This window comes from Sebastes umbrosus, chromosome 22 (assembly GCF_015220745.1).
Source record: "Sebastes umbrosus isolate fSebUmb1 chromosome 22, fSebUmb1.pri, whole genome shotgun sequence".
Classification (NCBI taxonomy): domain Eukaryota; kingdom Metazoa; phylum Chordata; class Actinopteri; order Perciformes; family Sebastidae; genus Sebastes; species Sebastes umbrosus.
In genome coordinates, this window is record NC_051290.1 from 3193499 (window position 1) to 3217643 (window position 24145).

At 36.5% G+C, this 24145-nt stretch overlaps 1 protein-coding gene across 4 annotated transcripts in view; it reads right to left on the reverse strand.

Moving 5' to 3' along the window:
• Window positions 1–2569: 2569 nt before the first annotated feature.
• dachb (dachshund b) overlaps window positions 2570–24145 on the reverse strand; it is a 109107-nt gene continuing 87531 nt past the window's right edge. For 2 of the 4 annotated variants that reach the window (XM_037758094.1, XM_037758096.1), the window contains exons 8-12: window positions 20409–20506; window positions 20089–20236; window positions 19243–19410; window positions 17098–17163; window positions 2570–4180 (exon numbers count right to left, since the gene is read on the reverse strand). In XM_037758094.1, coding sequence (XP_037614022.1) covers window positions 4143–4180; window positions 17098–17163; window positions 19243–19410; window positions 20089–20236; window positions 20409–20506 — 518 coding nt within the window. In that variant the 3' untranslated portion in view covers window positions 2570–4142. Of the gene's footprint in view, window positions 4181–17097; window positions 17164–19242; window positions 19411–20088; window positions 20237–20408; window positions 20510–24145 lie in introns of all 4 variants that reach the window. The other 2 variants (XM_037758092.1, XM_037758095.1) reach the window with 1 other exon arrangement.

A 24145-nucleotide genomic window follows, 5' to 3' on the forward strand; every position in this document is an offset into this window, starting at 1 on the left:
TTACATGTTTCTAGTTTTTTTTTTTTTTTTTAGGGTTGTCAATTGATTGTCCATAATTTATCGCGATTAATAGCAAATAAATCGCACATTTTTTATCTGTTCAATATGTACCTTAAAGGGAGATTTGTCAAGAATTTAATACTCTTATCAACATGGGAGTGGGCGAATATGCTGCTTTATGCAAATGTATGTATATTGCATTTCACACCTTATTTATTTATTACTATTTTTACTCATTTATTTTTGCATTTATTTTTATTTATTAATTTTTTTCGTATCTATTTTATATTGTTTATTTATGTATTTATGCACTTATTTATTTATTGCTTTGCATTATTTTATTTATTTTATTTATTTTATTTATTTTATTTATTTTATTTATTTTATTTATTTTATTTAATTTAATTTATTTAATTTAATTTATTTAATTTATTTTATTTATTTATTTTATTTATTTTATTTATTATTATTTTTGGCCCGTTTGGTCCACCATATGCACCAACATGCTCAATCTCAAGCCTCATGTAGCACTACTTTTTTGCTCTGTCTGCATATTTACATGCAAGCTATTTTACAATCTTTAAGAGTTGAATGAGAATATATATATATACATATATAGCATATTTTCTGTTTTGCAGCATTTCTCCCCCTCTGTAAAAACCCGTCGTGATGCATTTAATGTTCTCAGTTTGTTTGGAGGAAACAGAAGAAGAAGTGAGTCGTTAGATCAACCAGTAGAAGTGTTTTCAGGCGGACTTCCCCTTTAAAAGAAAATCAATAACAAACCTTTTTATGAAGGGTCACTGTTTGTCCCAGACATGTTTTTCACTTTTTATCTTTTCATTACCCATCATCCTCTGCTCTCTCTCTCTCTATCTTTAAACATCATTTCATCACCTCTTCCTCTCCCCTCTCTGTCCATCATCTCTTCTCCCTCTTTCCTCTCCACCTTTTCCTTCATTTTCTCCCACGTCGCCTCTCGGATCCTTCAATCTCTCCCCCCCTCCCCCCTACGCTGTCACCTTTTCATCCTTCCTCGTTGCCTTCTTCACTTTCTATCCATCCTTCTTCATCTCTGGCTATTTTTCCTCTCCGTCCATCGCTCTGTGTTTCTGCCTCCATTAGGGGGAAATGGAAAAAGTGACATCAGCTATTTGGTAAACGGAGAGAGATGGAGGGAGAGAGAGAGAGAGAGAGAGAAAGAAAGACACAGAGGAGGTGAAACGGAGGATAGAAAAATAGAAAGCAAAGATCAAAAGAGTGACATTAGGAGTGATCGTGAAAGAGAGAAAAGGAAAACAAGAGAAGAGTGACAGAGGTGAGAGAGGATTAGAGACAGATGAGGAAGATGAGGGCGAGAGAGATAGAGATCCATTAGAGAGAGAGAGAGTGAGAGGCTTCACCTCATTAACCTCGTAATGCAGAGTAAATATACAGTCTAAATGGAACATAGACGGCGGTGTGTGTGTGTTTACTCCAGACTGCTGCTGCTGTGTGTCCACGAAATACATTACCAGAATACCAGAGAGCCGTTCTCTATTTGTAGTGTGTGTGTGAATATCTTCTAAAATACCACAGTGTGTGTGAGTGTATTCAAATCCCAGACAGATCATTTTACATCATGGAAGGAGAATGATATCAGCTCATTTATTTTACATATGGCTTAACTTAATTTCTGCGAGTTTGGCAACTGTACGTATTATTCATCTAATCTAAAAAAGGCTCAGTAATTTCCTAAAACAACCCGATTCCACTGTTATCAGGCCATTAAATAGGTGTCATTAGTCACTATAAGTACCATAGATGTGGGTCAATAGGGGCCTACTACACCTACTATGTCGTGAAAGTGAAACCTAAAAATAACACGTTCTAAGATGTAAAACTGAACGAAACGTCACGTTTTGAACACAAACAAAAAGGCTTCTTTAGGTTTAGGCAACAAAGCCACAACTTCTTTAGGTTTAGGCAATAAAACTACAACTTATTTAGGTTTAGGCAATACAACTACAACTTCTTTAGGTTTGTGCAACAAAACTACAACAAAAGTACAACTTATTTCGGTTTAGGCAACAAACTTCAACTTCTTTAGGTTTAGGGAATTAAGTACAAGTTCTTTAGGTTTAGGCAACAAAACCAAAACTTATTTAGGTTTAGGCAACAAAAAACACACTTTGTTAAGTTTAGGAAAAAACATTGTGTTTTCGGTTAAAATAACTACGAACATAAAGACAACTGCACATTGTTGGTTTCACACAGGATGCGAACTCCGATATCCTGGGTGAAAACCCTGTGATTTGTCGCTAGAGGTCGCTGTTTTGTTCTTTTATTCCTTCGGTGTTCTACCATGTGAATAGGTGATAAAACCTACTAGTGGGTGTAGTAGGCTAATATTGACCCACATCTATGGGGTTTATAGCGACTGATAATGCCTATTTAATAGCCTGACAACAGTCTAAACGGCTGCTAAAATAGCTGGTCACTGTAGTTGTTTATCTATGACGGCGTATTAGGGCCATTGTAGTTATTATGGCATGTGTGTGTGTAAGTGTAAAACACCACAAGACAGCAGTCATTATAATACTGTATATTTGCAGTCAGCTCAAACCCAGAAACAGTGACAGACTGAGAGATCATCAGGAGAAAACAAAATAATAATAAAAATAAAACAAGAAAAAACAGCTGAATGTTTGTTTCTATCTACACGGAATATCCCTTTAACCCCAATCCCCACCCGCCCCGACCGCCACCCGCCCCCCTCAACCCTCCCGTACACATTTCAAATAGTAATCAACAAATAAACAAACAAATAAAACACGCAGTGGAATAAACGAAACTGCAACACAACAGTCTGCACTCTTAGTAGGTCAGAAAATCAGGGGGAATAAACAGTTTATCGTGTTTGACGTCGCTGAGGAGCGCTTGATTTCAACACCTGAAGTACTCTTCGTCACTTCAACGGGGGAAAAAAAAGAGTTTTTATGGAAAGTCGTGATAAAGTTTGCATTTTAAAAACAGACGAATCAAGCGCTCCTCGTCTTTTTAATTTGACAAACACCAGAAACTCAACTACTACTTCCTGGTCACGGGGGTCAAAAGGTGAAAAGTCGAAGAGGAAGAGAATTCAACGTACCTTTTTTTTTTTTTTTTTTAAGGATATAATATCGTGTCTAAAAATCACTCCATCGTAATAAAAAAAGGGTTCGTTTTTTTTTTTTTAAACTTTTGCATCATTTGAGAATTTCACAGGTTATTAAGGGTGATAGAAAATACTTCATACATTGAAAAGCTGCATCCAACATTTTCAGAGTAAAGAGAGAAAGAAAAAGAGATATAGAAGAAGCGAGAGATATAAGGAGGAATGAAGCGAAGAGAGAGTTGGAGGTACGGAGGATAAAATAAGCCAAATGACAACATAAGGAAAGTTTTCCCATGCATTCTTTTCAGTCCCTGTACGGAAAACAAAAATGAATGAAAGACAGAAATAGCCTCCCAACTTGTTTTCCTCCGTCTTTTTTCCTAATATTTTTTTTTTACACTTCTTTTTTCCTCCCGTCCTGAGCTCCTCAGATTAGCTGATTACCGTCCAATCAGAGGGGGTGTTGACAGCCGGCCGATGACTGATGTTACGTCAAATCCAGAGTTATTACTTTTCCCATTTCTTAGTCTTTTCATGAACCCGTTCTTGTCTCGTCGTCGGACGCTTCGTGTGATTGGACCGTTTTAAAAAAAGTCTTCCAATCAGATTAATCCGAACCAAGTCGATGTCCGTTTTTCTTCCTTGCATTTGCTCGGATTTTTATTTTTTCAGTTTTTCAAAACAAACGAGGGATGTCCCGGTGCAGGGAGAGAAAAAGAGGAATGAATGGAGTGTCTAAAAAGAAGAAGAAGAAGAAGAAGAAGAAGGAAGTAGAGCGAGCAAGAGAGAGGCGCCACCCCCCCAGTGAGTCCAAATCAGGGGTGAGCGCCCTCCTTTAGTAGTCTCATTGTTTCATAGCAACATCAAAAAAAGTTTGCAAAGATTTGTATCCCGCCGGGGGAAGGTGGTTGCCGTGGTGAATCCAGGTTGCCGTGGAAGCGAGCTGGTGGAGTTCTTCTGTGCAGGATTGATGGGGAAGGGGGCGGGGCTTCTGGAGGCGGAGTTTCTAGAACATCATGGGGGTCTTCAGATACGACCGGGAGTCTGCAAACAAACACAGAAAAAGAATTTGGTTAATAAACAAAGTAATAAAACGGACATCCTCTTTGAGTGATTGTGGCTAACAAGCGCTAATTATTTTCTTTATCGATTAATCTAATACGAACTGAAGAAGCTTGAAGTGAAACGTCTTCAAGAATCTAAAACACCTCAGCCGGCGGGCACCGGCCCTTACTTTCATTGCGTCACGGGGTTTTGCTTTCACCCTCTGACTTGCGCGTGCGTTAGACTCTTTGGTCCGTGTTTCAAGACGGGTTGGCGGGTTGCAGACATTGCCGCAGACCCGAGGTGCCTTTTACGTGGGCCGAGCCCCGATCTGGCAGAACGACGCAGTCAGTCGACAGTCGCACCGGGAGCAGGGGGCCGTCCCCGGCGGGGAGAGAGGGCGCAGTGAGCCCTTTGTCAACGGTGCAGCGAGGTCCGGACGGGGAGCGCTGTAAAGCTGCGGCCCCGAGCCTTTCCAAGCCGACTTAGAGCCGGTCGCGGCGCACCGTCTCGTATGCGGGACTCCCCAGCCTGCCGTGTGTCGCTCACACCCTCCAGCTGGCTGTTAACGAGGGTCTTTTGGCACAGAGAAGTACTCGTATCGGTACTCGGTATCGGAAAGTACCCAAATGTAAGTACTTGTATTCATACTTTGTATGAAAAAAGTGACATCGGTGCATCCCTAAGTTTTAGTTTACGAAATGAACACTGCCTATTTAGCTCTTTATGAGTCTTTTCTCCTGCACACAGCGCCGTGAAACTAGACGCCTCAAACTAGACGCCTCAAACTACCGTTTGTACTGTGCCGTCATCCCCACTGTAAGAAGTTACCTCTTGTTGCTACCGACCCACAGACCCGGCTGGTGCAACTGCTTTAAGTGTATTAAAGTGTAGAGTTTTCAGTGCTCTGTTTGTTCAGGAACTTCACACTTTGATCCTGATCATTAAAGCAGGACGTCGTTGTTTTAGCTCACAGTGTTGCGTCTCGTCCTCCCTTTATGCAGCATCCGTTCTCATCTCATATCTCATATCTCCACTTTTGCCAGGGTCGGCTCTCTCTCTTTTTCTCTCTCTCTCTCATTTCACCTCCGTCGTTCTCCTTCCGCTCCCCGTAGTGCTGTTGCTGCACCCACCCACACAGGAGCACGTGCACACACACACATATATAACAGAAACACACTCGCGTGCACACACCTTCCTCTCCCTGCGGTGTCATTGTTTTCTGCGAACGTTGCAAAGTGTTTACATTTCTGCATAACAGCAACCATAAACCTGCCCTCCCTCCTCTTCCTCCTCTTTCCATCCTCTTGCCCTCCGCTACTTTTTAACTCATCTTCCTCTGCTCTTTGTCACATCTAACCCTCTACTTGTGTCCTCTATTCGTCGTGTTTTTTTAAGATATGAAACAGGTTCAAGGTGCGTTGAAATAAAAAAAAAAACTTCTTAAATTTCTCTTTCATCCTGCGCTCGGCCCTCGTTTCCTCCTTCGTATTCCCTGCCTTCCCTCCTTTTCATCCCTCTCATCTCCTGCCCTTCCCTATTTTTATCACTCAGACCCCCTCCTCTCCTCCTCTTTCATCCCTCTATTCTACATGCATCCCCTCCTCGTCCTCCTCCTCCTCCTCACCTCCCCTCTGCTCCCTCCTGTCCTCTATCTGTTACTCTCATATTATTTTTATCCCGACCCATTCTTCTCTCTGTCCTCTCCTGTCCTTTCTTTTTCTCCTTTAGGCAGCAGGTTTGGCCCGCTGTTTTAAAAACTCTCCTGCAACTTTAAAAAAAGTCGCAGCTTTGATCCCCCCCCACTGCCGTCCTTAAAACTTAAATCTGTAACTTCACAATTTCAAGTCATCGTGGTCGAATGTTCACTACCTTTCTCACTGACTATTACAGCTGCAACTAATACTTACTAACATACTTTTTTATTAATTGTTTGGTGTGTAAAATGCCATAAAATGTTGATCACATTTCCCAGTTTACAGATATTTAAGTCTTATTCTGCTCGACCAACAGTCCAAAACCAAAAGTTATTCATTTATAAAACTGCAAATTTTCACGTCTGAGAAGCCTGAAGTAATGAATAGAATATCAAAATTGTTGCAAATGAATGTCTGTTGATTGATCAATCAACAATTTATGAACTAATTGTTTCAGCTCAAGTAAAAATACTAGGGCTTTCAATTGATTAAAACATTTAATTGCAATTCAAATGATTGTCCGTAGTTAATCACAATTAATAGCAAATTAATCACACATTTTTTAATCTGTTCAAAATGTACCTTAAAGAGAGATTAGTCAAGTATTTAATACTCTTATCAACATGGGAGTGGACAAATATGCTGCTTTATGCCCACCTCCCCCTGAATAAATAAAGGTAAAAAAAAAAAATGTCTTTAATTATATTTTGCAACATGACACCAAAAAAAAGATCCTATCCCGATAAGATTTCAGTGAAAGATGATTAATGATAATATGACATTTCTAAACATTTAATATTTTGTTTTCCAGGTTTCCGAAGATGTTTCTGGAGCTTTTTGTCACGGCGCTCCTCAAATCTGTTTAAAGTTTCTCCAGCTGTGAGTAACTCCTTTACTTCCTTTGTGCATTGCATTGTGTGATAATAACGTCCCATCAACACCACGTTTAAAAATCAAACATTTATTTAGAGGACTTGTTCCAGTATATCAAATATTGTATGTATGTTGTATGGACATTTTTTTTAACATTTTTTTTTATAATTTTTTATATTTTATTATCTTTATTATTTTTTTATTTTAATAATTATTCTTTCTGCTCATCTTTCCTGTTTTCTTCTCCTCTTTCACCTTTTCTTTTGTCGCTATTTTGTGACCTGGCAACCCCGTTTCCCTCCAACCCTCACCTCCATCCGTCACTAGAAAACACACCTCCAGCGTTAGTGTGTGTGTGTGTGTGTGTGTGTGTGTGTGTGTGTGTGTGTGTGTGTGTGCGTGCGTGTGCGCGTGTGCGTGCGCTGGCTGTCGTGGTTAAAAATGGCGTTGACCTGCCTTGTTAAGAGTCTATCAGCTGGGTGGAGGAAATGTCACCAGGTCTCGGAACAAGGTCACATTTTTCAACTACACTCCTCCTCCTCTTCCTCTTCCTCTTCCTCCTCTTCCTCCTCTTCCTCCTCCTCCTCCTCCTCCTCCTCCTCCTCCCTCGTTCTCCTGTCCTCCTTTTCCTTTCCTCCCCTTTTTCCACACCATGTTTTCCTTTTCCTCTCTCTCTCTCCTTCCTTTTTATTTCTACTCATCCCCCTCTCATCTTCTTCTCTGCTTTTCATTTGTTCTCTTGTTCCTCTTCATTTTTTCTTTTGACCACATCCCTTTCTCTCCCTCCTTTTTCTGTCCACTCTCCATCTTTCATCCCTTCTTTTACACCTGTTCTTCCTCCATCTCTCATTTCTTTCTCTTTCCCCGTCCTCATCCATTTCTTTCCTCTTCCTCTTTTTAGTTTTCTCATCCTCCTTTCCATATTTACATCATCTTTCTCTTCATCTACTTCTTTTCTTCCCACTCCTCATCCTTTACTCTCTTCATCACCGTTCTTCTCTTCTTCTGGTTTTTCCCTCCTCTCATTTCTTTTCCTCCCATGGTGTGGTCTCCTCATTCCCTTTTTCTCCTCCTACTCCTCCTCCTCCTCTCTGATCCTCCACGGTTCCTCTCCTCCACCTGTTCTTCCTTCCCTACTTACATCCTTTCCTTTTCTATCATTTGTCCTCTCTCTTTCTTCTCTTCATCCCATCCCTCTTTTCTCTCCTCTACCCTCCACAGTTCTTCTCCTCCATTTCTCCACTTCCCTTTCTTCTCACCTCCCTCCTCTCCGTCTCCACCTCCTCTCTTTCCTGTCCTCCACCTGTTCTTCCTTTCCCCTTTCACAACTTCCATCTCATTTTACTTTTCCTCTCATTTTCATCCCTCTTACCCCATTTTATTCCCTTCTTCTCTACCTCCTCTTCATCGTTCCTGTCATCCGCCTGTTATTCCTTCTCTCATTTTTATTTCCTCTTCCTCTCCTCATTTTTTTATCCTTTCATTCCTTCCCTTTCATCCATTTCTTTCTTCTCCTTCTCTTCATCCTTTCTAAGTTCTGTTCATCTTCCTTTTTTCTTCTTCCACACTTTTTTCTCTTCGTCTTCCTTTTCCTTTCTTCATCACCGTTCTTCTCTTCCTCCCGTGTTGTGCTCTCCTCATTCCCACTTTCTCCTCCTCCTCCACCTGTTCTTCCTTCCCTACTTCCCTAACCTTTACTCTCATTTGTCCTCTTTCTTTCCTCCTCACCCCATCACTCTTTTCTCTCCTCTACCCCCCGACAGTTCTTCTCCTCCATTTCTCCACTTCCCTTTCTTCTTTCAGTCTCCTCCCTTCCTTTCCATCTTCCCTCTCCACCTGTTCTTCTTTCCCTTCCGCAACTTCCATTTCACTTTACTTTTCCTCACCTCTTCCTCCCTTCTCCCACTCCCTCATTACCTTTTTGTCTCCCCTTTTATTCCCTTGTTCTCTACCTCCTCTTCATCGTTCCTGTCTTCCACCTGTTATTCCTTCTCTCCTACGTTCGTCCATCCTTTTCCTCTGCTCCCTCTTCCTCTCCTGATTTTTTTATCCTTTCATTCCTCCCCTTTCATCAATTGCTTTCTTCTCCTGTTCCTCTTCATTTTTTCTTTTGGCCACATCCCTTTCTCTCCCTCCCTTTTCTGTTCACTCTCCATCTTTCATCCCTTCTTTTCCACCTGTTCTTCCTCCCTCTCTCTCTCATGTTCCTGCCATATCTTACTTCTCTTTCTCGTCGTCCTCATCCTTTTCTTTCCTCTTCCTCTTTTTAGTTTCCTCACCCCATTTTCTTCCCCTCTTTTCCATATTCTCACCACCACTTTCATCCATTTCTCCTGCTTCTCTTTATCCTTTCTCTCTTCCTCCCCCTCGTTCAATCGGTCCTACTCTTCCTCACTCATCTCCTTTGCCCTCTCTTCTTCCTCACTTTCTTCCTCCATCTCTTCTAATATTTTCACCGGCCAATTAGTCTTTAAACAGCCGAGAGAAACCGATCTTTTCTTTTTAACTCTCTCTCTCTCTCTTTTTTCCTCCCCTTCCTCTCTCCACGTCTCTCACCCTCCTCCTCCTCCTCGTCCTCCTCCCCTGCTCCTCGTTTCTCCTCTCTCTCTCCCTCTCTTTCTGATTGTAATGCGATGTCTTTCTTTGTATTCAGCAGTTTTCTCCTCACTCGTTAATTAAGAGTGTGGAAGGTGAGAGAGGCAGGGGAGAGGTGTGTGCGTGTGTGTGTGTGTGTGTGTGTGTCTGTGTGTGTGTGAGTGTGTATCTGTGTGTGTGTCTGTGTGTGTGTGAGTAAACCACCGTAGGTGCAAAATGCTTTTATGGCAGCAGAGATGAGTGTGTGTTTGTTAATGTGTGTGTGTGTTGTGTGTGAGCAAGGCAGCAAAGGGGTCCTACTGGGCCAATCAACATTAATGAAATCAGGTGTGTGTGTGTGTGTGTGTGTGTGTGTGTGTGTGTGTTTGTCGGAGTGCTTGGCTTGCAGAAGAGAGGGGATCTAAAAGGGGTCTAAAGAGGAGAGAGAGCTAATTAGAGTTCCCTGTCTCACCAGAGTGTGGATCAAACACACACACTGAAATACACACCTACAGGTACAGAGTGCACACACACACACACACACACAGGTTAAGTGTGTGTGTGTGTGTGTGTGTGTGTGGATATTCATTTATACACACTCAGTTTCAAGTGAAGGTTTTCAATGTCAGGGAGGACTGAGCACAGCTGGTGGAAAGAGGACGACACATGCATACTAACACACACGCGTCAGTACTGTACTTGTGAGGACCCTCATTGGCATAATGCGTTCCTCGAATCCAGAACTTTAACCTCATTTAACAAGAGGCTTAACCCGTCCAACAATCTCGTGACGAAAGTGAAGACCGGACATTGTCACATTCACAAAATAATAAAAAAAAAAATCATGAATAAATGTCACTTTTTAAACTGTCCTTGCTTACAAAAATATCCGAAACTGTCCTTTCTTTCCACAGTGTCCTCATTTTCAAAAAAGACTTATACAAAGGTGAGGACATTTTTAGAAAATGTTGGAAATTTTTGGAAATTTAGTATATTTTAGGAATGTTGGGACGTTTTGGAAAGTATTACAGCTTTTTGGAAGTGAGTGAGGATATTTTTGTAAGCGGGAACATCATTTTAGGAAAGTGAGGACATTTTTGGGGATGACTCTTTTTATGGCATATTATGACTTTTTAGGACATTCTATACTACTACGCCACGCTAGTTCAGATCTGAAAGTCACACTAACACAAACAAACTAACAGATCGATGCAGCGGTAGACCAGCAACTCCTGTGATCTGCGAGGTAAAATGACTGTTTTTGTGAATTTAGTCTGGTGGCTTTGAAGAGAGCGATATAACGGCTTCAGTTCCCCGTCAGAGAAGGCTGTCTGATTGCGAGGTAAAGCGGCGAAAATATTTTAAATATAGCGTAAACTTACACTCAAGCTATTATATCACTCTCTTCAAAGTCACCAGACTACATTCACAAAAGGAATATTTTTTTTAAGACAATTAATGATAATATGACATTTAATATTTTGTATTTTGTTTACCATTTTCCAAGATGTTCCTGGAGCTTTTCTCACCACGGTCCTCAATCTGCTTCAAGTTTCTCAAGCTGTGAGTACTTCCTTTAATTCCTTTGTGGAATGTATTATGTTTTTTCCGACATACTGTGCTATGACTTTTTTTGAAATTTTTTCGACTTACTTTTTTTTCGACATACTTTACTATGACTTTTTTTTACTTTTTTCGACATACTATACTATATATATATATATATTTTTTTTTTTTTACTTTTTTCGACATACTACTATGACTTTTTTTTTTTTTTTTTTTACTTTTTTCGACATACTTTACTATGACTTTTTTTTTTACTTTTTTCAACATACTTTACTATGACTTTTTTTTACTTTTTTCGACATACTATACTGACTTTTTTTTCGACATACTACTATGACTTTTTTTTTACTTTTTTCGACATACTATACTGACTTTTTTTTCGACATACTACTATGACTTTTTTTTACGACATACTACTGTGACTTTTTTTTTTACTTTTTTCGACATACTATACTGTGACTTTTTTTTCGAGATACTACTATGACTTTTTTTTACGACATACTACTATGACTTTTTTTTACTTTTTTCGACATACTATACTGACTTTTTTTTCGACATACTACTATGACTTTTTTTTACGACATACTACTGTGACTTTTTTTTTTACTTTTTTCGACATACTATACTGTGACTTTTTTTTCGACATACTATTATGACTTTTTTTTTTACTTTTTTCGACATACGATGCTATGAATTTTTTTAGACTTTTTTCAACATACTGTACTATGACTTTTTTTTCGACATACTACTATGACTTTTTTTTTTTTTTTACTTTTTTCGACATACTTTACTATGACTTTTTTTTCGACATACTACTATGACTTTTTTTTTTTTTTTTTTACTTTTTTCGACATACTTTACTATGACTTTTTTTTCGACATACTACTATGACTTTTTTTTTTTTTTTTACTTTTTTCGACATACTTTACTATGACTTTTTTTTCGACATACTACTATGACTTTTTTTTTTTTTTTTACTTTTTTCGACATACTTTACTATGACTTTTTTTTCGACATACTACTATGACTTTTTTTTACGACATACTACTATGACTTTTTTTTACTTTTTTCGACATACTATACTGACTTTTTTTTCGACATACTACTATGACTTTTTTTTACGACATACTACTATGACTTTTTTTTACTTTTTTCGACATACTATACTGACTTTTTTTTCGACATACTACTATGACTTTTTTTTACGACATACTACTGACTTTTTTTTTTACTTTTTTCGACATACTATACTGTGACCTTTTTTTCGACATACTACTATGACTTTTTTTTTTACTTTTTTCGACATACGATGCTATGAATTTTTTAGACTTTTTTCAACATACTGTACTATGACTTTTTTTTCGACATACTACTATGACTTTTTTTTTTTTTTTACTTTTTTCGACATACTTTACTATGACTTTTTTTTCGACATACTACTATGACTTTTTTTTTTTTTTTTTTACTTTTTTCGACATACTTTACTATGACTTTTTTTTCGACATACTACTATGACTTTTTTTTTTTTTTTTAATTTTTTCGACATACTTTACTATGACTTTTTTTTCGACATACTACTATGACTTTTTTTTTTTTTTTTACTTTTTTCGACATACTTTACTATGACTTTTTTTTCGACATACTACTATGACTTTTTTTTACGACATACTACTATGACTTTTTTTTACTTTTTTCGACATACTATACTGACTTTTTTTTCGACATACTACTATGACTTTTTTTTACGACATACTACTATGACTTTTTTTTACTTTTTTCGACATACTATACTGACTTTTTTTTCGACATACTACTATGACTTTTTTTTACGACATACTACTGTGACTTTTTTTTTTACTTTTTTCGACATACTATACTGTGACTTTTTTTTCGACATACTACTATGACTTTTTTTTTTTACTTTTTTCGACATACGATGCTATGAATTTTTTTAGACTTTTTTCAACATACTGTACTATGACTTTTTTTTCGACATACTACTATGACTTTTTTTTTTTTTTTACTTTTTTCGACATACTTTACTATGACTTTTTTTTCGACATACTACTATGACTTTTTTTTTTTTTTTTTTTACTTTTTTCGACATACTTTACTATGACTTTTTTTTCGACATACTACTATGACTTTTTTTTTTTTTTTTACTTTTTTCGACATACTTTACTATGACTTTTTTTTCGACATACTACTATGACTTTTTTTTTTTTTTTTTACTTTTTTCGACATACTTTACTATGACTTTTTTTTCGACATACTACTATGACTTTTTTTTTAACTTTTTTCAACATACTTTACTATGACTTTTTTTTACTTTTTTCGACATATTTTACTATGGCTTTTTTCGACATACTTTACTATGACTTTTTTTTCGACATACTACTATGACTTTTTTTTTACTTTTTTCGACATACTATACTGACTTTTTTTTCGACATACTACTATGACTTTTTTTTTTTTTTACTTTTTTCGACATACTTTACTATGACTTTTTTTTCGACATACTACTATGACTTTTTTTTTTTTTTTACTTTTTTCGACATACTATACTATATATATATTTTTTTTTTTTTACTTTTTTCGACATACTACTATGACTTTTTTTTTTTTTTTTTTTACTTTTTTCGACATACTTTACTATGACTTTTTTTTACGACATACTACTATGACTTTTTTTTTTAACTTTTTTCGACATATTTTACTATGACTTTTTTCGACATACTTTACTATGACTTTTTTTTCGAGATACTACTATGACTTTTTTTTTACTTTTTTCGACATACTATACTGACTTTTTTTTCGACATACTACTATGACTTTTTTTTACGACATACTACTGTGACTTTTTTTTTTACTTTTTTCGACATACTTTACTGTGACTTTTTTTTCGACATACTACTATGACTTTTTTTTTTTTACTTTTTTCGACATACTACTATGACTTTTTTTTCGACATACTACTATGACTTTTTTTTTTTTTTTTTACTTTTTTCGACATACTTTACTATGACATTTTTTTCGACATACTACTATGACTTTTTTTTTTTACTTTTTTCGACATACTGTACTATGACTTTTTTTTCGACATACTACTACGACTTTTTTTTTTTTTTTTTACTTTTTTCGACATACTATACTATACCTGGAGCTTTTCTCACCACGGTCCTCAATCTGCTTCAAGTTTCTCAAGCTGTGAGTACTTCCTTTAATTCCTTTGTGGAATGTATTATGTTTTTTCCGACATACTGTGCTATGACTTTTTTTGAAATTTTTTCGACGTACTTTTTTTTCGAGATATTACTATGACTTTTTTTTTACTTTTTTCGACATACTTTACTATGACTTTTTTTTACTTTTTTCAACATATTTTACTATGACTTTTTTCGACATACTTTACTATGACTTTTTTTTCGACATACTACTATGACTTTTTTTTTTTTTTTTACTTTTTTCGACATACTTTACTATGACTTTTTTTTACGACATACTACTATGACTTTTTTTTACTTTTTTCGACATATTTTACTGACTTTTTTTCGACATACTACTATGACTTTTTTTTACGACATACTACTGTGACTTTTTTTTTTACTTTTTTCGACATACGATGCTATGAATTTTTTTAGACTTTTTTCAACATACTATGACTTTTTTTTCGACATACTACTATGACTTTTTTTTTTTTTTTTTTTTTACTTTTTTCGACATACTTTACTATGACATTTTTTTCGACATACTACTATGACTTTTTTTTTTTACTTTTTTCGACATACGATGCTATGAATTTTTTTAGACTTTTTTCAACATACTGTACTATGACTTTTTTTTCGACATACTACTATGATTTTTTTTTTTTTTTTTTTTACTTTTTTCTACATACTTTACTATGACTTTTTTTTCGACATACTACTATGACTTTTTTTTTTTTTTTTTACTTTTTTCGACATACTTTACTATGACTTTTTTTTCGACATACTACTATGACTTTTTTTTTTTTTTTTACTTTTTTCGACATACTATACTATACTATATATATATTTTTTTTTTTTACTTTTTTCAACATACTAGTATGACTTTTTTTTTTTTTTTTACTTTTTTCGACATACTTTTACTATGACTTTTTTTTTTGTGTCAGTCTGAATTGCTCTAGATGCCTCCAGGTTTCTAGGATCCATCATCACCCAGAAAAAGGCCCAGCAGAGGATGTACTACCTGCCCCAACTGAGGACATTCAACGTGCCTCAGGAGCTGCTGATCCAGTTCTACACTGCAACAATCCAGTCTTTTCTCTGCCCATCCGTCACTGTGTTGTTTGGATCAGCCACTAAACAGGACAGGAACAGACTACAGAGGACAATAAGGACTGCAGAATCACTGGTACCAACCTGCCCTCCATCCAGGACTCATTCATCTCCAGTTAGGAAACAAGCAGGAAACATCATTGCAGATCATCACACCCTGGACACAATGTTCCAACTTCTCCCCTCTGGTAGGCGCTACAGTACGTCAAAACAACCAGACAGTTTCTTCCCACACGTCGTCACTCTGATGAAACGTTAACGTCAGATCAATGACATGTATATTTTATCGTTTAAAAATATATTTTTTTGTAATATGTACATATCACTGTCAACTATAAACCTAAACCGCTGGATATACTGTATACTGACATGTATACATGCATTAACTGTACAAATTCACCCACATCATGTACTGTGTATAAAGCGACCTGTTGCATTAACCATTCAATATTTATTCCAGCATATTTGAACCATTGCAATACTGTATTATTGTTTACAATTTACAGAAACACTTCAACATATAGACATTGCATGTTGTTCATTGTTGTATTGTTTATATATACAGTATGTATGTATACTTTTTGTATACAGTAATCTATATTTCTCTTATTTTAGCTACTTTATTATAAATAATAGTTAATTATTTATGTTAACTTGTTTCTGGCTTTGTTGTTTTTGCTTTTTTTAGATGGACCGGTGTCAAATTTCTTGTATATGTAGACATACTTGTCCAATAAAGCAGATTCAGAAATTTTCCAAGGCATTATACTTTTTCTACATACTATACTATAACTTTTTTTCCAAAACATTTTTCAACATACCATACTGACTTTTTTTCACGAAGTTTTTCGACATACTATATGACTTTTTTTTTCATAACATTTTTCGACATACTATACTATGACTTTTTTTTTTATATGATATTTCAAAATACTCTAGTATGATTTTTTTCAATTAAAATTTCTTACATACTATATGAGTTTTTTTTCATATAGTATGTTTTTTTAATACATTTTTTTTACATACTATTCTAGGATTTTTTTTAAAACATTTTATTAAATATTTTCTTTTTTGTATTACTTAGTTTATTTCTTATTCCTTTCTAACACACTATAACTTTTTGTAATTTTTCTGCCATACTATAGCATGAGTTTTACGGCATACTATACTATGACTTTTTTTTATGCGTATTATACTGACATTTTTATGACATACTATACTAAATTGCTCTCACTATCCAAAATGTACTCATTTTTCAAATCATCCCCACCCTAGAACAATGTTCTCATTTTCCCAGAAACTCCTTTTTTCCCCCTAAAATGTCCAAAATATCACCATTTCCCAATATATATCTACCTTCTAACAATATTCTCACTTGCAAAACATGTCTCTACTTTCCAAAACAACTCATCAATTCCCAAAAATGACCTCAGCCTCCAGGTCTACATTTCCGGCTTAGTCACCAGCACAAATACACAACCTACTTAAAGCACAAATATCCACACTTATACACACTGACATGAGCCCAATGAAATATTTCCACACACTCACATGTGTGTCTGATAAGGTGCACACATCAAAGGGAGGCCACAGTGTCTCTGCGTCTGCTTAATGTCTCCACTAATCTAGCCTGGGCCCCAACACACATACACACACACACACACACACACATATGCCTACCACGTGTGTGTGTTAGTGTGTGTGTCTACAAACATGTAACTCTGCCTTTGAACACACTTGCGTACAGTGTCATATCTGTTAATGTTTGTGTGCGTATCAGCATGACTCTGCATGAATGAGAGTGTATCTGACTGTGTGCCTGTTTAATGATTTTTTTTATAGTGTGTGTGTGTGTGTGTGTGTGTGTGTGTGTGTGTGTGTTTTCAGGTACCTTGTACAGCGCCGTTGTCTTGCTGGTTTCCATTAAGTTCAGGTTTATCCTCGGCTACAGCAGCGTCTGGTATGAAACACAAAGACAAGACAGAGTCTCAGTAGGTCGGCCAATAAAAAAAAACAAAAAAACAGCACCTTGTTACTGTGTGCAGGTCAAAAACAAGCTGGATTTACAAAGAAGCCACGAACACGTCCATTTGTCTGGAGAATTAAAGAGTTTTGGATGTTATTTAGTTTGTGTCTCTTGATGTGAATTGTCAAAGAACTTCAACTGAGCTGTAAAAACACATTTTTGGGATATTAGAAACATAAAATTGGCTGCTTCCTCACAACAAATTCACTGAGAAGTTTTGTCTGTTTGTTATTATTGTTATTAGTCACCTATAAAGATTGAAGTGATACTGTTCCCAAAATATGTTGAGTAACACTTGAACTGTGGCTTTAAAATGTTCTTATTTCTATAGAGCAGCAACTAATGATTATTTACAATTATCGCTAATCTCATTATTTTCAAAATGAATTGTTTAAAGGTCCCATATCGTGCTCATTGTCAGGTTCATACTTGTATTTTGTGTTTCTATTAGAACATGTTTACATGATGTAATGTTAAAAAAAACAACTTTATTTTCCTCATACTGTCTGTCTGAATATACCTGTATTCACCCTCTGTCTGAAACGCTCCGTTTTAGCGCATTTCAATGGTTATGTGTTGCTAGGCAACAGTTTGGATCCATGTTTACTTCCTGTCAGCTGATGTTATTTACATACACTGCAACAGGTAAATAAACTGGGACGCATTTAGAATGTTTACGTTTAAAACCGTAAATGTTGTATATTTGTGACATCACAAATGGATAGAAATCCTGACAGCTTGTTTCAAACGCACAATTTCTGAATACAGGCTGTGTGTATTTCTCTGTATGTTGAGCGTTTTGATAGTTTAACAGTATTTATATAGCACTTAAACCTGCTTTATAATATAAAAGACATGAAAATCTCACTTTTCACAATATGGGACCTTTAAGTCTATAAAACATCAAAATATGCAAAAAACAATTAACCCAATGTGACGTCTCCAAATTGCTTGTTTCGTCTGACCAACAGTCCAAAACGAAAATATATTCATTTAACAATCATATAAAACAAAGAAAAGAAAAAAATTCTTAATCGACTAACACGTGATTTTTAATTAATTTAATTGACAGATCTGTGAAGAATCACACAAAAGCACCACTTTAAATCTGGTGTTTACCAGAGATGTGCTCATAAGTTTCTTGGAAATAAGTCACTCAGCATGAAAAAAGCAAAAAAAATGACTAATAGACTGAAGAAATCTTATCAACTAAGAACAAAACAGCCGATTAGTCGACTAATCAACAAAGAGGAGGAGAGAAAAGCATCAAATCTTCTCATCTGAGCAGCTGGAACCAGCGAGGTAAAAGAGTTAAGGTATCTGGTACAGTATTCATCAACTGTCCTGGTTTATTTCAGCATTAGTTTGCAGTAAAGCTACACGGACGAGATCAACAGCACATTTACTGCCGCTGGCGATTACACTCAATTTTATGGAAGAAAGACAGAAAAACAGCAGCAGCCTGTTTTTAAAGAGCTTCAGTCAACAACAGCTCGTATACAACAAGTGTTGGTGAAGGTAAACACACGGCTGGAAACCGATGCCGAGAGGAAGTACAACTATCCAGAACCATGACCCCCTCCTCCAAAACCTGTTTTTACTTTTCCAACTGTCCTCGTTTACAAAAATATCCTCACTCACTCTCCAAAAATCATAACACCTTCTGGAAACAACCGTTTGAAAACGTTCGTTAGCTTTCCAAAATATGTCCTTGATTTTAAAAAGGTCTGCACTTCCCAAAAGATGTCCTCATTTCCAAAGATTTATATCAAAGACAGGAAGAAATAAGATCAACATTAAGAAAGAAACATGTTCTCAAACTAGTGAGAAGCAAAGTGAAAAACTGAAAGACAAGAAACGTAAATGAGCTCAAATATAATCGAATGAAGCCAAACTGAAACAATAAAAACAAGATGTAAGAAAGATACTCAACAAACATTTAAGAAAGCGAGCAAACAGATTTTAAGAAAACAGATGTAAAAGACGAAGAACACGGCGTCATGGTCGTACCGTTCTTGTTGTTGTTGGCGGCGTGCAGCGGCTCAGGAGACGGGGAGGACGAGGACGAGTGCTTCAGGGCGTCCTCCACCCTCTCCCTCCTCTTCGACTCAAACTCCAGCGCCTCCTGCAGCTTCCTCTTGGCCTTCTTCTCCTTCTTCAGACGCTTCTGGATGGAGGCTGAGGGAGGAAGACGAGGAAAAGATCAGATCACTAGAGCTGGGACGATTCACCGATCAACCGATTCCATACTATCATGATACCTGGGTGCTGATTCGATAAGTAGTGCGACTTGATTCGACTTTTTTAACACTAGACCATGGGGAAAAAGTTGATTCATACACTTCTAGGGACTTTTACTTGGGAAAATATCTAAATTTATACAGTAAAAATGTTTTAAATTATCAAGTTAGCATGCAGCTTTAGCCGTGATGTCTAGCTCTGCTTTTGCAATGTGTGAGACCCAAAGTGTTTCCATCCTTTACTGGATGTGGATTTAAAATATGAGGGTGCATGTCGTATCCACTTGGACTCTCCACTGCTTTCTACTTTATCGCTCGCTGCGGTTTGTTTTGGTTGACGGATACGGAACAGATATGACGTCATGTTACTCAGACTACAACGACAAAAGCGGTAACTTCCTTCTACCTCATCATATACTCAAATTAAGCAAATAGATTCTGGCATTTGTCCCACAGAAAGGTGCAGACAACTTTCTACTCAAGAAAACTAAAAAATGTTCTGAAGTTCCAACCATTTCTGTTAGTGCTCTATGTTCTGAATGTAAAACTATAAATGTGTCCCTGTATCATTCTTTAAAATCATGTGAAATGGTGGTTTTATGGCGTTAATGTTAACCTCTGCTCTGTAGTTCGGAGGTGAGCTGTCGTTCAAGACTCTCTCTCATCTCTCGTTCTCTGTAGAGCTCCATCTTCAGCTCTCGCTTCTCCGCCTGGATGTGTTTGTCCTGAACCCGGGCGTTCTCCACCGCCACCTTCAGCAGGCCCTGAGAGAAGACCATTACAGGAGGAGGAAGAAGAAGAAAAAGAAGAAGAAGAAGAAGAAGAAAAAGAAGAAGAAGAAGAAGAAGAAGAAGAAGTAGTCTGGTAAGTCTTCACAGTAAAAAGACATTGATACCTATTGAATCCTCTATCTATTCCAGACGACATGGATCCTACCTGTATGTTGGTGAGCAGGGTCTCCACTGACGACAGGCCGTCAGCGAATAGGAACGGAGCGGGGAAGCCGGGGGGCAGGGCCTGAGCCAGCGAGGACTCTTCTGTGAAGAACAGTTAACAACATTAACATTTATGGGGATTTTGATTTTAATGTCATTTTCATAACAAACTATACTATGATATTTTCTGTCATAAAATTACACACTATACTGTGATATTTTTTGAGTTTTTTACAACATACTATCCATCTTTTTTTACTATTTTATGACATACTATAACAATATTTTTGTACTTTTTTAGGACATGCTATACTATGACATTTAAGACATTTTTGTAACATATTATACTATGACTTCTTTTTACTTTTTTATGACATATTATATTCTGACATTAATTATGAATTTTTATACAACATTTTTATGACATACTATACAATGATATTTTTTACTAAGACATGTTTTTATGACTTTTTATATTTTTTATATTTTATTATATTTTTATGATATAGTATACTTTAACATGAATTATCACATTTTATATGATATGTTTTATGGCTAACTATACTGACTTTTTTTTTTTTTACTTTTTGTGAAAAACTATAATAAGAGATTTTAGGACTTTATATGACATTTTTGTGGCCATTTTTTATGACAATATAACAATATTTTTGTACTTTTTTATGACATATTATATTATGACATTATTTATTAATTGTTATATAACATTTTTATGACATACTATACTATGATATTATTTCTGAATTTTTATTTAAAAAACATTTGTGACATACTATACTATGATATTTTTTACTAAGACATGTTTTTATGACTTTTTATATTTTTATTATATTTTTATGATATAGTATACTATAACACGAATTATCACATTTTACATGATATTATATATATATATATATAAAATATATATTATATTTTTTTTTACTTTTTGTGACAAACTATAATAAGAGATTTTATGACTTTATATGACATTTTTGTGGCCTTCAATATTATGAATTTTTTTATGATATACAACAATATGAATTTCTTTTGTTACTTTTTTATGACATACTATACTATGACTTATTATGACATTTTTGGACTTTTTTTTACGACATACTACACAATGACATTTTTTATGACTTTTTATGACATTTTTTATAACATACTATACGATGACTTTTTATGACTGAAAAGTGCTCTATAAATTTAAAAATAAAAATATTATTATTACTACTTCAAAAACATATAAAGACGGACTTTTAAGCCGTCCATGAGCTCCAAAACCTGCATATTTTTTATGTTTTTATTTAGCTTCTATTTCGGTACTGAAGTGCATTAAAGGTTAGCGAAGCTCAACATAACGTCTGCTTAATTAGCTGTTTCCACCAGTCTTTATGCTAAGCTACGCTGAATGTAGCTTTACATTTAACGCGCACACAAGTATCAATCTTCTCATCTAACTCTAAGGAAGTCAACACGTGTATTTTCCCAAAATGTCGAACTATTCCTTTAATAGTCAATAAATTATGACAAAATGTTTCGGAGATGTTTTCCATCAGCGATACGTCGTGACGAGCTTCAAGTGAAGTTTATGAAATGTTGATGTTTACTAAGGTGTAAAAGGCAACGAAGCAGCATCAGAGAAATCAATTACACACACACACACACACACACACACACACATAGAGAGGTCGTTAGTATTCAGACAATCATGTGTGGTACTAATTGGCAAGGATTAAAGACATCCTTGATTTGTGTGTGTGTGTGTGTGTGTGTGTGTATGTGTGTGTGTGTGTGTGTGTGTGTGTGTTCATTGCGAGTGCGTCACAGTGTCTGATCAGCCCTTAATGCCTAACACACTGACAACTGGGTTAACTCTGCTGTGAAATTAACGCTGATTAAGATGCACTCTAACACACACACACACACACACACACACACCATCTCTATCCCCTATCTGCCACTTCATCCATACATCCCTTTACTCCACCTTTCCTCCCTCTCGTATCTTTCTTCATCACCTTTTCTCCACTTCCACACTTGTTTTTCCCTCGTCTTCATCTTTACAACCTTCTTCTTTTTCTCTTCCCGTCTTTCTTGTTAATTGCTTCCTTTACTTCATTTCTCCCTAAATAATTACTACATTTTCTCTTTAAATCAAGTCAATACAGCGGTAACCCTGTGACACCAAACATCCACTGTACTTTTAACATATATTTATATCTGTACATAGTCAAATGTTTAAGTTTTACTTTTGTATGTGTATTTCTGTGAGAGCAACAAATAACTGGAGTTAAATTCCTTCTATGTGTTTAAATACTCCAATAAAGCTGATTCTGATTTATATTTATAGTCCCAAAATCACAAATTTGCCTCAAAGGGCTTCTTTCTATTCTTTTATCTTTCCCCCGTGAGTTCCTTATGTTCCTTTCCTGAGAGCGGAGGGGGTAAACGGGGGGATGAAAGGTGAGTACAGTAAAGGACAAACCGGTAGAAGATGACGTGGTGGAGAGGAGAGAATATGACGAGGGGAAAACTGGGATGAAATAAAAAAAAGGAGGAGTAGAGAGGAAGGGAAGAATACGGAGAGGAAAGAGGGAGCGTTTAAAAGGATTAAAAAAGAAAAGGATGAAAAGAGGGAGAGGAAAGGATTACAAAAATGAGAGGAGGGAGGAGTAAATACTGAAAACAGGAAGAATGAACACTGTTTCTGGTGTCAGAGTAACGTTTCATTGGGAGTTTAACCCCTTTCACAGTGTGTTTTCAGTTAATCAAGGTTAATTTTTAGTCGCCTAAAAATGTCTTATTCAGGGTTCGGTTAGCTCCACCCTCTAGTGTCACTACTGGTTGCAAAAAAACCAAGATGGCGACGGCCAAAATGCCGAACTCAAGGCTTCAAAACGGCAGTCCACAAACTAATGGGTGATGTCACGGTGACTAAGTCCACTTCTTATACACAGTCTATGTCAGTACAGTTGTACTTAGCTCCACCATCTCGTGTCACTTCTGGCTCCAGAAAACAAAGATGGTGACAGCCAAAAACCAAGATGGCGGCGGGCAAATCCAAGATGGCAACGGCCAAAAACCAAGATGGTGGAGACCAAAAACCAAGATGGTGGAGACCAAAAACCAAGATGGCAATGGCCAAAAAAACAATATGGCGACGGCCAAATACCAAGATGGTGACAGCCAAAAACCAAGATGGTGACGGCCAAAAACCAAGATGGTGACGGCCAGAAACCAAGATGGTGACGGCTAAATACCAAGATGGTGACGGCCAAATACCAAGATGGTGACGGCCAAAAACCAAGATGGTGACGGCCAGAAACCAAGATGGTGACGGCTAAATACCAAGATGGTGACGGCCAAATACCAAGATGGTGACGGCCAAAAACCAAGATGGTGACGGCCAAAAACCAAGATGGTGACAGCCAAAAACCAAGATTCCGACGGCCAAATACCAAGATGGTGACGGCCAAAAACCAAGATGGTGACAGCCAAAAACCAAGATGGTGACGGCCAAAAACCAAGATTCCGACGGCCAAATACCAAGATGGTGGAGACAAAAACCAAGATGGCGGAGACCAAAGACCAAGATGGCCACGGCCAAATACCAAGATGGCGACGGCCAAAAACCAAGATGGTGGAGACCAATAACCAAGATGGCGACAACCAAAGACCAAGATGGTGACTGCCAAAAACCAAGATGGTGACGACCGAAAAACCAAGATGGCGACG